The 12,930-nt window shown below is 46.2% G+C and overlaps 2 protein-coding genes across 10 annotated transcripts in view; one reads left to right on the top strand and one right to left on the bottom strand.

Moving 5' to 3' along the window:
- The window catches only part of Zfh1 (Zn finger homeodomain 1), a 33,266-nt gene extending 30,118 nt beyond the window's left edge, over positions 1–3,148 (bottom strand). Inside the window, exon 1 of the mRNA XM_076317691.1 lies at positions 1,289–3,148. Coding sequence (XP_076173806.1) covers positions 1,289–1,322 — 34 coding nt within the window. The 5' untranslated portion in view covers positions 1,323–3,148. The remainder of the gene's footprint in view (positions 1–1,288) is intronic.
- Positions 255–12,930, top strand: part of LOC143149897 (uncharacterized) — a 40,743-nt gene continuing 28,067 nt past the window's right edge. For 6 of the 9 annotated variants that reach the window (XM_076317695.1, XM_076317694.1, XM_076317693.1 and 3 more), the window contains exons 1-2: positions 1,108–1,465; positions 1,982–2,337. In XM_076317695.1, the coding sequence (XP_076173810.1) occupies positions 1,182–1,465; positions 1,982–2,033 (336 nt within the window). In that variant the 5' untranslated portion in view covers positions 1,108–1,181 and the 3' untranslated portion in view covers positions 2,034–2,337. The other 3 variants (XR_012992899.1, XR_012992900.1, XM_076317699.1) reach the window with 3 other exon arrangements.

Here is a 12,930-nt window from a genome sequence, read left to right as displayed (position 1 = left end):
AGGTATCTATTTAATCGTACATTTTCACGCCTATAGGTGTGAACGTTGAACGGATATCGCTTGTAGGAAATTTTGTTTCAGTTCGCAGTTTCCCGCACGATGGAATGCTAAAGGTCGCCCGCGTTTCGAAGCCGAACGATTTTTCGCGTGAAAACGCTAAAACGGTGCTCGAGAACGAAACAGCCGTCGCACAGCGAGTGCCACATCTGAATTCATTTCGCACATCCGCGCCACGAAAGTAGTACGTGTCGGGTCTAAAGTTCAACCGAACGGACTCTACGTCCGTGAATCACGAAAAACCGTCGGGATCGTTAGGTGACGCGACGCCAGTACATTCCTGCGATAAAAATGTGCGCGAATCGACGCGAAATTGCGAAACCCTATAAATCTCGGTAAGTAAAAAATACTTTCCGACGAACGCGGTTCCTGCGTTGGGATGCACGTGCGTGAAGATTTGGAGTTCAGAGCGTTCCATCGGCGATGCATTCCGCGAACTGTTTACGACATTTCGGTTTCGGAAGTAATACGTTACATTTTACGCGGGGCTGGCTGACCGACGCCGCAATTTTTCTTGGCAAATAAATTACACGTGGACGAGACGTGGAAAAATGTCGACGTCCCCCCTTCTCGATTGTGAGGAATATTGTAACGAAATTAACGCGTTAACGATTCGGGTGAAAACGAGTGTATTGCATCGTTTCGTGGAAATGGAAGAACGTTTAATGAAATAAAAGAAAAGGAGCACCCGCATCGTGATTAAACTCGACGCGTTGGTACGCCGAAAAATAGGTGATATTTTCAGGAATTATACGCGCATGCGTGGGACGCACGCTTGTGTTAAATACAACGCGCATTTGGGTATGCCCGCGCGCACAACAGGCGTATTTACGAAGCCACACGCAGAAATCACGTGTAGGTGCTTGTAACATTACGAATGTAAAAATGAATAATACGGATAAAGTACAATGTAACGTCAACGTCATTGTAATACATATCCATCGTGTGCGTTCTTAAACGTGATCGCACGGTCAAAGTGCAGTATTTACCAATCGTCGAGTTCTACGTTAAACGTTCAGTGAAAAGAATGCATCGAACGTCGTGGTAAATATAAAACTTGGTTTCGTCATGCTCTCGGAGCGTAATCTCGGCATCTAGTAATATCGGGAAATGCCGTTAAAAGAATGAACTATTACGAGAACGTCGTATGCGCAGTCGCGAGTAACGCGAACCGCGACAAACGAAGAAACGTATCGTCGTATACTCGTATAGGTTATAAAATAGAACTTACCTTTGAACGTATTTCGGACGAGAGTCATGCTCATATTCGCGTGAGCGCGAGCCAGTGCTCCCCGAGGTACGTCTTGCGTCTCTTCGACGATTCCGCCAGGTTGAATGCTTCAGCAGCCGCAGCTCGTCTCGTGATCCCGCTCAAGAGTTCGTCCAGCGTGATCTGTGACGTTTCAAGGTACAGCGACGCATGGTTGCACTCTTCCTCCCCGTTTCGAATCGTTCGATAAATACGTCGCCGGTACAAAGTAACGATAACCGCCCGTTCCCGCGTCGGGGAGCATCGATACGAAATACGGGCCTCGACTGTTTGATCGTGACAACGGCGATTTAGTTGGGCAATCACAGAAAATGCCCAGCGCGACACGTCGGTTATTTTTTTGGTTTCGAGAGGCCGAAGTTTCTTCACGTCCAGCGACGTTTCGGTGTACGACTGCTCATTGTTGCTCTCGTTGTCCCCTTCGATTGCTCACGTTACGGGCAACGAGGATCGATTCCGTGTATCGAGATCGTGCGAGTATCACCGTTGCGTCTTCTTGATCACCGATGATCGACTCTAGACTCCGGATATCCACGCGCCGGTGAACGAGCACTCGCCGCGGTGAACATTAAAAGCAACCGTGTCACTCGCGCGCACGTAGAGTTCAACGAAACACGGGAATGTTGATCACGTTTCTTCTTCGATGCGAAATAGACGAGCGAGCCAAGTATTGGACGAGGGAGACAGAGAAGAGGAGATAGAATGATAACAGGGATAGAGAGGTGAGAAGCGGAGAAGAGAGAGTAGCCGAGAGACGAGGGAGAGAGGTTATGTGCAGACGACGACAGGAGAAATTCCAGCGGGCGGCAGCGCTGAGGTCCACGGATAGTTCGTCCGTTCCTTCGTTCCCCTCGTCCGATAAGTGACGATTCCACGACGATGATTCGAGAGGACCGATTGGGTGGGACGCGTCTCAGGCTCGTTGGATTTTCGACGTCCGTTGCTGGTATGCCAAGCTGAAGATGATTGCGAGAATTTCAAGGACTCCAAGGATTCTCCGAACGAAAAGGGTAACGAATCACGTTTCTTTACTGCATCCCGAGGTATGGCCCATTTGCATGTACATTCATTCAATCCCGCGTCGTTCGTTTGAAAAGCGACTTAATTCGCGTCCACACAAAGAGCCTTCCTGACGATCATCTCGTGTCGTTCCGTTTCTTCTCGCTCCGTCTTAAAGGATCACTCGACGTCTCCGATAAGGCGTGCGTATATCGAGGAACGAATTATACGATGCGGTGCACTGGCGGCTTCCCAACTAATCACACTATACACTTTCGTGAACTGGGATAAAAGAAGGGAACCTCGAAAAATAGAGGAAGAGAGCGCGCACCGGTTATATCCTTGGAAACGGGCCGTGCAGAAAGCGATACGCTGCTCTTCTTTTGCCGTCTCCTCCTCCTCCGCCTTCTCCTTCTTCTTCTTCTCTACTGATTCTTTTCATTCGCGTACGCGTTCTCGCACGCACAGAAGCAAAACACACTTAAGGAGACAGACCGGAGGGAAAGAATAGCGGGAAAAAGACGGAGAGAAGAAAGGAACGAGGGAAGTGCGACGGTATCGGGAGCTGATGCTAGGGCATCGCAGAGAGCGGGCAAGGCAGAAATGTCGGTGTTACTACCAGCTTGGAGTAGCAAGCACCGGTAAAACACGGTCCTAACTAACACACATGGAGACAGATTGGGGACTGCTGCTTCGGAGTTTACTATAGGATGGGACGGATGGTGATGGCGGCCGTAGCGGAGCAGCCACCGCCCCCATGCTTCTTCTCTCTCCCTTCGTCTCCCTTGCCTCTTTCGACCGCCCCCACCACTGCTTCCCTCCGGTTCTTCCCTCCACTCTCTACTTCTCCCCGTAACCGTTCCAACCGTTCTCCTATTCTCCCCTCTATGCGTTATGACGGACACGCTGGAATCCCCCCTCTCGACATTCAGCTTACCCCCTTTCTGTACCACTCTCGCTCCAGTCTACATCTCCTCCTCTTCGTCTCGCTCCTCCAGAGGTCTGCTAGCCTTCCCTGGGCTACGAGATGTTATCCTCGAGCGATTCGTGCGTACTATATATTCGTCTACCCGTGTCGTCGCCACATCCCCTACCTGCGTCGCATCTCGGCGTGTGCGTCGGCCACAATCAAGGTCAGGAGCGTAACTGCCCGAGCGGGCGCCCCGCGCTATCGATTCCGTGGTACCGGGGACGACACAAAGGGGATAGCCGTAGGGACACACGGTCGCGTCGTTGTTGTTTTCAGTAATAGCGGTTTATGGATCGCCGCGGAGCTTCTTATCGTGACGCATTCGTCCACCGGAAACACGGTATCTTTTGGGCCCATTGGCTCACGGACGTGATTGCCTCGCTATTTATCTACCGAAAGGAAGGATGCGTGTTGCACCGATATTGTGTTTATGTACCTCGATGGTTTCCTTTTCGTGTGTCACGCGCAGCGATCTGAAAAATCTCGACGGAAACGCCACTTCGTAGTTGCTGGATCATCGGTACGAAAGTATCCGTGTAGTTCCATATATCCCAATGATAAATACTTTCAGCAGAGGTGGCGAGCGCAACGATTACGCGAAACCGATTTCAAAATTTACACGTAATTTCGTTATTTTTCAAGATCATCGCGAGGTATTTTGCAATAAAACACGATTCGAGTACCTCGAAGTCGAAGGGGAAACGAGATAACGTTCCGTAGCGCGTGCGGTTATCTTCGTTGATTCCCTTGACTTTTCACCGCCGTGAGGTACATGTGTAATATATTCCGAGTAGACAAGAAGCTCTTATTCGCGATGCAACCTACGTCGTTGTCAACGCATCGGTATCTGGAAAATTTTCCATTCGGTCGTGTCTTCTTCCTGTTGGAAATAGTAACAACAACGATAACAGGCCTGGAAATTGCGAAAATATTAACACGTATTAACGTTCCGTAGGTGGTCCGCTTCTTCCACCGTGTTTCGTTTCATCGAGATTACGGTCATAATTATTACAAAAGTTCTCCAGTTGTTTCGCGTTATTTATTCAGCTTTCTATAGTTTACCGGCAGTCTTTGTTTCGTTTCCGGATCGCTGGCTCTTTCAAGTAGCTACGAGTAAATGCCAGATAAACGCAGAGCCGCGAGAAAGAGACGGCAGAGGAAAGCGAACCTAGCGCAGAGAGGCAAGGTAGCTTATCGTCGGAAACGACGATATTGACGGCTAATGTACGTACAGTCGCGACGAAAGCAGAGACGGCAAGCAGTGGCGGCAGTGTCCGATACTATTATTAGTGTGCAGCTGCCTGCGAATTACTGAATGAAAGGGAAGGACCGCTTCGAAACAATGTCCGAAAGAGACGGGAGCGCGGCTGCATCGCTAAGCGAGAGGCATCGGACGATTATTTAGGGCCAGACGCGTATATACGTCCGACGAAAGCGTGATCCGACCTCGTATCGGCAGGAACGTTGATTCGTAAATTAGTACGAATTCGTTCTTGTTAATCCCGTAGGATAGGTTCAATCGAACTTGGAAGTTACATCAATCGACTGTGTTACCCACAGTGTAATGTCAAAGTATACTCGATCGTCTCGATGAAAACACTTACACCGTGCTTTGCAGGAATTTATTGCGCAGTTGTAGGCTAAGTCGGTATACATCGAGGCCAACGAAAGGATTTATCGCAGTGTACGATATATTATTTTGAAAAGTCATGTGTCATACGCTCGAACTTACGTATCGAGTTACAGAAGCCCGACAATTATTTAGCGTCACCTACGTCGCATCGAAACCGAGCGAAAGCTCCAACTGAATCTTCTCCGATAAGTATAACGTTGATTTACATACGAGGAGAGAATTGTCCGTAAAATTAATTTGTGGGATAGTCGTACGTCTATTTCAGTGCCGAGACGTATGGAAGAATAAACATATGCGTTATGGAGTATATTTCGTTCTCGAGGCAACGATTGGAACGTCTCTGGGAAAATATATCGAACGAGTAATTCGTTTTCGTTGCACCACCTTTTCTTTTCTACCTAAACACGGATCGTAATTCTGTCCCGCGGTTTCGAAAAGCTTCGCGACAATATTTTCCATACTAAATAGAGTAGCGTGTGAACAAGTGCTAAGGAATCTTCGTTGCACACAATTTTCTTGTGTGGAAGTGTTAAACGAGAAGCGTCGGACTACGATCATTTACAGTCGGACTTATATGCCAGCGAAAGCATAGCCGGACCATCTCCATTCAACGAGTACTGGGCAATTAGAGCCAATAGTTGCCGACCCTCTCTCCCAAAGGTCTCGTCTCGAGGTGTTGAATTTCTTGGTATCTCACGAGTTGAACCTCCTCGTTCTACTAACATCTCGTCAGAATTCTATCGATCGTAATCATTTCTGAATTTATCGACTATTTACCCTGACGGTATCTTTATACTTCCGCACTTCCCGCAAAAACAAAACCAAGAACCCATAATTTACCACCGATTACCGATCGGTCATTGGAATCTATTTAGACGCGATAAAATCGTGCTTCTCTTCGAACATAAAAAGACCCAATGGTCCGCGTTTCTCTCTTCCTCGCGGTGAAACGCGTCACCGGCGTTCGAAAGATCAACAAGGAAGAAAAAAAAGGAAAATAGCAGTCAGAATTTCTACGCTCGCGAAGCATCGAGTACTCCGACGCGTTTCCGCTAGCGGTACGCAATTCGCGGAAACTGATTCTCCTAAGAAACTCGATTTACCTCGTTCCCATTTTTCTCGTCGAAACGGAAGAAAACAAAACGTCTATGTTTCACTGGTGACGCGTCAAGTGCTCGATCGAGGGTGAGAGATCGTTGCTCTCCCAACGATAAGTCAAACCCGAAAGAGGGGGATCCCCTCGTGGATACGGCACTGCGCGATCTCCGGCGCGGCGGGTCCAGCAATGACGCGGAGATCACCGAGCGTGTCCGAGCCCGACCGAGGACAATCGAGTGGGAGTCGAACGGGCTGCGTGGTGGGGAGGTGGAACGTCTCCTCCTGAGGGGAATTCCCCGATGCCGGTGCGGTGTGGTGACCATACCGTGTCCCTTTTTGTTGCCGCCCATTAGGCGCCACCGCGGCGTGATTCGCAACCGTGTTTCTTTATCTTCGGCGTAGCCGAGTCTCGACTAGACTACGAACGACTGAATGCACGCGTTCTTGCCTATCTTTCCACCCTGCTCTTTTTTTTCCATCTCTCTCGTTTTCTATCCCTGTTCTGCTCCCTCGCGAATCGGACAATAGGAGAGTGAATCACCGGGCATAGGTACGAGGCTACGGGTTTCCGACATACGCGCGGAGATAAGTCTCCATGTGCCACGTTTAAGGTTCCGTTGATTTTGCCCGCACGTTTCACTTCGAGAAGGTACCGGGCATCTCGTTGGTCGTGGATTCTGGGCGGAGAAGACGAGTTTCGGGGGGTTGGGTACTTACACCGTTTGGTCCCGTTTCAACGATGTTTATCCGTTCTCTCCGTACCCAGTCGAGTGTTATTTATTTTTTTTTCCATCTGGATTTTGAATTCACGTTGTTTTTCGCGAGGACGTCGACGAGGATCTCTCGCTCGGAGCACCGTTACGTTTTATCCTCGTTAGTGAACGCTCACTGTAGCTTCTCTCGTTTCAGGGACCTTTTTTATTGGAGGATTCGGGAAAGGGGTGTTCGAGTTTATCTGACTTGGAAGGAAATTTATCTGACTTATCGCGTTCTAAAGATTGATACTTCGGACTCCGAATGTAACGCAATCGCGGCTGAACGCCTTTATCTCTAACTATATATTAATCAACGTAAATAGGTACGTATAATAAACGTCCGACGCGGGCCGGGACTTTTTCCTCTGTTTGCCGTGGCACTCGGTAGACGTAATTCTTTTTTTAACTTTTTACGCGACCGTTAAGTCACTTCACTATGAAAAACGACCAACAGATTTTTATCTTGTACGTGGACGTAGAACGGAGCGAGATGCTGCACCACGCGAAATAACTCCCGGTAGTTCCTTTGTCGATTATTGTTCTAGAGACCGCCGGTCAATCGTGTTTCGCCAAAGATTGCGCGCTCTTCTTGTTCAGATAGCTTCTTTGTGTACCGTCCTTCGCGGTTGAGTGACGCGTTGGCCTGTTTCTTTTGCTCGGCGAGATACACCGATGAGTAGCAACCTACTGAATTTTTCTGTGATTCGTAACGATTCGAATCCAACCGATTGCGTACTCCAATGTACTCGAAAAATGTTTACACCGTACCGAGTAACGACATCGGTCAATTACGTGCTGCAATTTATACCAGTTATCGTAAAATTGTTCAACACTGATAATAATTAGACTACGAAACTAATTCAAAGTCAACTTCTAAAAGATAAAAATACTCGATAATTGTTGAACTCATATTCCTTGGAAATAGAGTACTTTTTTTAAAGATTTTGCGATATTACAAGGTACAAAGTATTATACCAATTCGTATCGTTTGTTTCGTTTCGAGTGATTTTCTGCTCGTTAATTACAAACAGGTATTTGACTACCGATGTAATTACGTATGGATGAGTTATTCTCGTGAATCTACCTTGTTGTTATCTTTCTTCGGTTTGCTTTGTTCCTCGGTTTCTTGCGTTAAGTTATTCACGCTCGAACGAGACGAGAGGGTAACTTATCGTCGACGCTCTTTATCGTTTCTCTTGGAAAACCATCGGTTTTTCCCCTGGCTCGCTCGAATTTCACCGTATCTTACAACCTTTAGCCCGGGTACCTATACGTACCGAACGAACGTAAACGCCAAGGTTCGACAATTTGTCAGGACGAATGGGGAACGACGGCTGCATATACGTGTATCCGTGATACTTGTGTATAGGGTGATTCATACGACTGTTTACAGAAGTTGTACTTTCAATCTCGGGGCCGTGGAAAAGATTCCGTGCCACGAAATACGTAACTTCGGAGATAGGGAGATAATTATCTAGAAGTTACTTACATTTTCGCGCTGATTCATCGTTGCCACTGTTCCGTATCTTTGCACGAGAATTAAGTTACGGTTACGAGAACTTTCTATACAACCGAGAGTACGTTGTTTCGACGAAGTAAGAAAATTTACTCGTCGAGATCAAAGACGAATATACGGATTAGATCTTCGAATAAAAGATAAATAACCGTTCGTAGAACGTTACTCGTTGGATAAACAATTACGTTTGAAAATTTCCAATCGAATTTGATCTTTCTAAATAAAAGTTTCACCCATGGTATATTGTCATCGATACGAACACGAACACGATCGCTCCGAATAAACAAATGCAAAAGATAATAATATCTCAACCTATATCTATTGGATTGTTCGGAAAGTTATTTTTTTTTTGGGTGAAAATGAAACACGATTTTTTTAGAATGTACAAACATTTTATGAAATTATATATCCTCCATTTTGGAAAACGAAACGACACTCCGAACAACCCGATACGAAGCACACGTGCCAAGTGTATCGTTCCGCGAATCGGTTGATCAACGAACGATGAAATTTTTTATCGTCGGGATCTCGATCGTCTAGGTGCAAAATTTGTCAATGAATCGTTCGAACGTATCCGGGGGAAACCTTTCGAGGCATCGACCGCAAAAACGGTCGAAGAGATCGCTCGACGATTCGAAAACGGTCCGACACCCGATCGTTCGATTCGTCGAAACGACTCTGGCCCCCCGTACCCCCGATTCCCGGCTGCCGAAGATGGAAATCTCTCGTTACGTGGATCACCCTGTATATAGGTATAGAAAGACAGAGAAACTCGGCCGGATCTGTAAAACCGAAGGCTCGTGGACAAAAACCTGACCTCTCGAACAACTGTGCGCCATGTGTGCGCCACTTGTGCGCTCTCTTCGTCCATTCTCTTTCTTTCCAACGTGGTACCTCTCCCTCGTTCGTTTCTCTCTGTCCCTCGTTGTTGCTCCGCCAGCCATTTCTCTTCTTGGTCGCTTCCACAAACTTCCCGATCGCGATTAATCAGGTAAAAGCGAAACCGGCCAGAATGGAATCCGTGCAAGATTGCCCCGTACACGCCCTTCTTCTTCTTCTTCTTCTTCTACTTCTTCTTCTTTCTTCTTCCATGACGCGCATTTATTCCCCGTTCGAATCGACGAGCGCGAAAATAAGAAGTTTCGCGAAAAGGAAACACGATCGCCGCTTTGTACCTATCCCCGTCCCTTATTTTTTCGACTCCCGTGCACTCATCCAACCCGCGTTTCACCGGAACCCCGTTTTCTTTTTTCGTTTCTCTTATTAAACCGCTTCTTCCAAACGGTGCACCGGGTTTATCTCGGTTCTCGGGGATCTTGGATATACTTTTTCTTTCCTTTTTTTTTTTCTTCTTCTTCTCTCTTCCTCTTCCTTTTTATCGATCTTTTTGTTTGTTCCGTATAGGAGATTTTACTTTTCCTTTTTCCACGCGACTGCTTTTTCTTCTTCGACTTTATTCACCGTTCCGAGGAAAAATAGTAAAAGATGCAATATAAATTCCGGGACATTCCGTAGCAGAGAGGCAAGGTGAAGGGCTGCCTGTATCGCGTCTTTTATTATGTTTATCGAACGACTTTACCCGCTGTTTTAAAGAAAAATAATAAAAGATGGGATACAAATACGCCGCGTTCTCGGTAAGAAAGTCGAAAGGACTGCTTGTGTCGCGTCTTTCGTTACATTCATCGAACGATTTTTCTCGCTGTTTCGAACAAGAATGACAAAACATGGGATACAAGTTGCTGCATTCTGGGAAACCAAGGTGAAAGGACATCTTTTATTATGTTCGTTTACTCGTTATTTTGGAGAAAAATAATACAAGACGTGATGCAAATACGGAAACTTCGAATTCTGGATAAGAGACTCGAAAGGACTGCTCGTATCGCGTCGTTCGTTACGTTCATCGAACAATTGTTTCTCGTTGTTTTCAAGAAGAAGAACAAAAGATGGGATACAAATTGCATTCTGGGAAAAAAATATGAAACAACTGCTTGCATCGTATCTTTCGCTACGTTTGTTTATTTCGAAGAGAAATAATACAAGATGTGATTCGGAAACTTCGAATTCTGTATAAATCGAAAGGATCGTTCTACGATCGAGTCGAACTTAATCTTAAACTGATAATTTATTTGCACGCTAGAGGATGCTGCCGGTGTTGCGGTGCAAGAAGAAGAGAACGCATCATGTAATGACGAAGAACGAAACAACGAGATGTTTCCCCGTGTAACACGGTGAATCGTCCCCCCTTCTCATGTAACGTTGCGCGGAGGATCTCAAGTGTAGCAACACACGGAGATTCCCAGTTGTGTAAACATTACGATAGCAGTATGTACGTTTTTACGCAGCGAGTTTTATAGTATTGCGTCGGTGCAGTTGCCGTTTCGAATGCGCCCCGATTGCTTTTCTTTTATTCACAAACGACCGCGTATCCTCGCGAGTCCGAGTCTCGTATTACCGGACACGGGATTCGGTATTTCGAACGGTCGGTCTACGAACGGTTGGTAGCTCACCGCGTAACTTAAGGTGACCGATTGCGTTGATTAACGTGTTTGCACGCGCCATTCTTTCCTTACGCGTTGCGCAACAACAGTGCGCAGTTTCGCGGAGACACCGGGAGCGGGAATTCTTCGATGAATCTTTCAATTATTATAACCTCGTAAGTACCTACTTCAAGTAGAATAATAGGTATTATTTTAATATACCTACTTTAATAGGTATTACTCTACTTCGTACCTGTACCAGACTCGATCTCTCGAGAGATAAGAGTCACTCGCGATTGTTGCGCAATTCTTCGTTCTCCCCGAACAAGGGAGAGTGGAAAGATTCGAGGTCCAAAGTATATTTAATCCTAAACCGTCCCTTGGGTCTTTTTCGACCCACAGTGTGCTCCATTTCCTTGTACGATAAAATTAAAGACACGAATTAGTCTTTTCGAAGAACTGTTTCGTTCTGTTGCGATCACTGGGTCTTTCTCGACCCACGCGTCCCGACAATCTATCGTTTCTCTATCTACAATCAAAGCAATCGTTTTCCCGAACTTTCTTATTATATAATAAAGTTAAAAGTATGAGTGAGATACATTCGTCACAGTGTTGACTTATCTTGACTCTTATTGTATAGTCGAACCGAAGGTTGAGCAAACGCTTCGCAATTATTTCCAAGAATTCCATCGACCGTTCATCTCTGTACCTTCGAGTTCACGAGGGATCGTTACGGTCGAAGAAATGTTCCTGGTTTAAGAATGAACGTCCGATGTTTACCGAAATTTGCCTCCGAATCTTTGTTGAGTTCTCAAGGACCTTCGATTTTAAACGACACCGTGTTTACGCGGGCTAGATATAATCGTTTCGTAAGGAAGAATCTCGGCTCGATGGTAAACACTCCCTCGTGTCCGATTCGCTTATTGGCCGGCCGAAAAGTATTGTACAAGGGAGAGGAACGGTAGCTGGACTCGTGCCTATCTTATTTTGCAGCGGCGCTCTCTCGCGCGCTGGCAAACAGAAATCGGAACGTAACAAATATTTGTCCGCTGTCCCCCAGATACATTGTACGACGATGTTTAACTTCGTTCGTGCCCGGACATGCTAGCCGTGACTTATCCGCGACGCGTATTAAAAATGTTCCGGGGGCCGTGCTTGTGTATCTCGATTGATAACGTTGGCATTAGTCCGCGTCGAAGTTATCGATTGCAACAACATTCGGACACGGGATGGTCATCGATCAACGATCGCTGAACGATCGTTTCGTCGAGATTGTAATCCTCGAGCAACGATGTGGGATCGATGCCGATATTATCGACATTCGATCGATTTCACGTCGAAGTACTCGATAAGAGTTAAATTGAATCTTCAGGTACTTGGCAAGGCTCTTTGATACCAAAGTACTCGATAAGAGGTATAGTAAATTTCTAGGTACTTGGCAAGACTCTTTGATACCAAAGTACTCGAGAAGAGGTATATTGAATTTTCAGGTACTTGGTACGGCTCTTTGGTACCAAAGTACTCGATAAGAGGTATAGTAAATTTCTAGGTACTTGGCAAGACTCTTTGATACCAAAGTACTCGATAAGAGGTATATTGAATTTTTAGGTTACTTGGCAAGGCTCTTTGATACCAAAGTACTCGATAAGAGTTACATCGAAATTATAGGTACTTGATTTGGGTTTTTGATATCGATATCCTTTAAAGTGATTCCAAAATCGATACTCGTTTTATGGAACCAATACTCGTTACGTATTTCGCGAAGGTATCGATACCTGTTTGATAGTTTAAGACTATCGGTACCCGTTCGATTATTTACGAACTGTACTCGTTTTATTTGTATCAGTCTTCGCGGAAGTATCAATCAGGTATTGGTATTTTCGTCGAAGTATCAATCAGGTATCGGTATTTTCGATACCTACGTCCTCGATGCGATTCGCTAAACGATCGAAAGTTAAAAACTGGTATCGATGCGATATCGGTGCCAACGTTAGGTACATACTAGGTGCCTGTCGAGGTTATCGATCGCGACGTACGCAGTGTCGTCGATCAAGGATCGTTGGACGATCGTTCGTCGAGATTGTAATCGTCGACGATGAACGTCATCGAGTCACGATGAGCGATATACGGTGTCCACGATTCCGGGAGACACCGC

This window comes from Ptiloglossa arizonensis, chromosome 8 (genome assembly GCF_051014685.1).
Source record: "Ptiloglossa arizonensis isolate GNS036 chromosome 8, iyPtiAriz1_principal, whole genome shotgun sequence".
NCBI lineage: Eukaryota > Metazoa > Arthropoda > Insecta > Hymenoptera > Colletidae > Ptiloglossa > Ptiloglossa arizonensis.
This window is presented reverse-complemented; position numbering and strand designations above follow the sequence as displayed.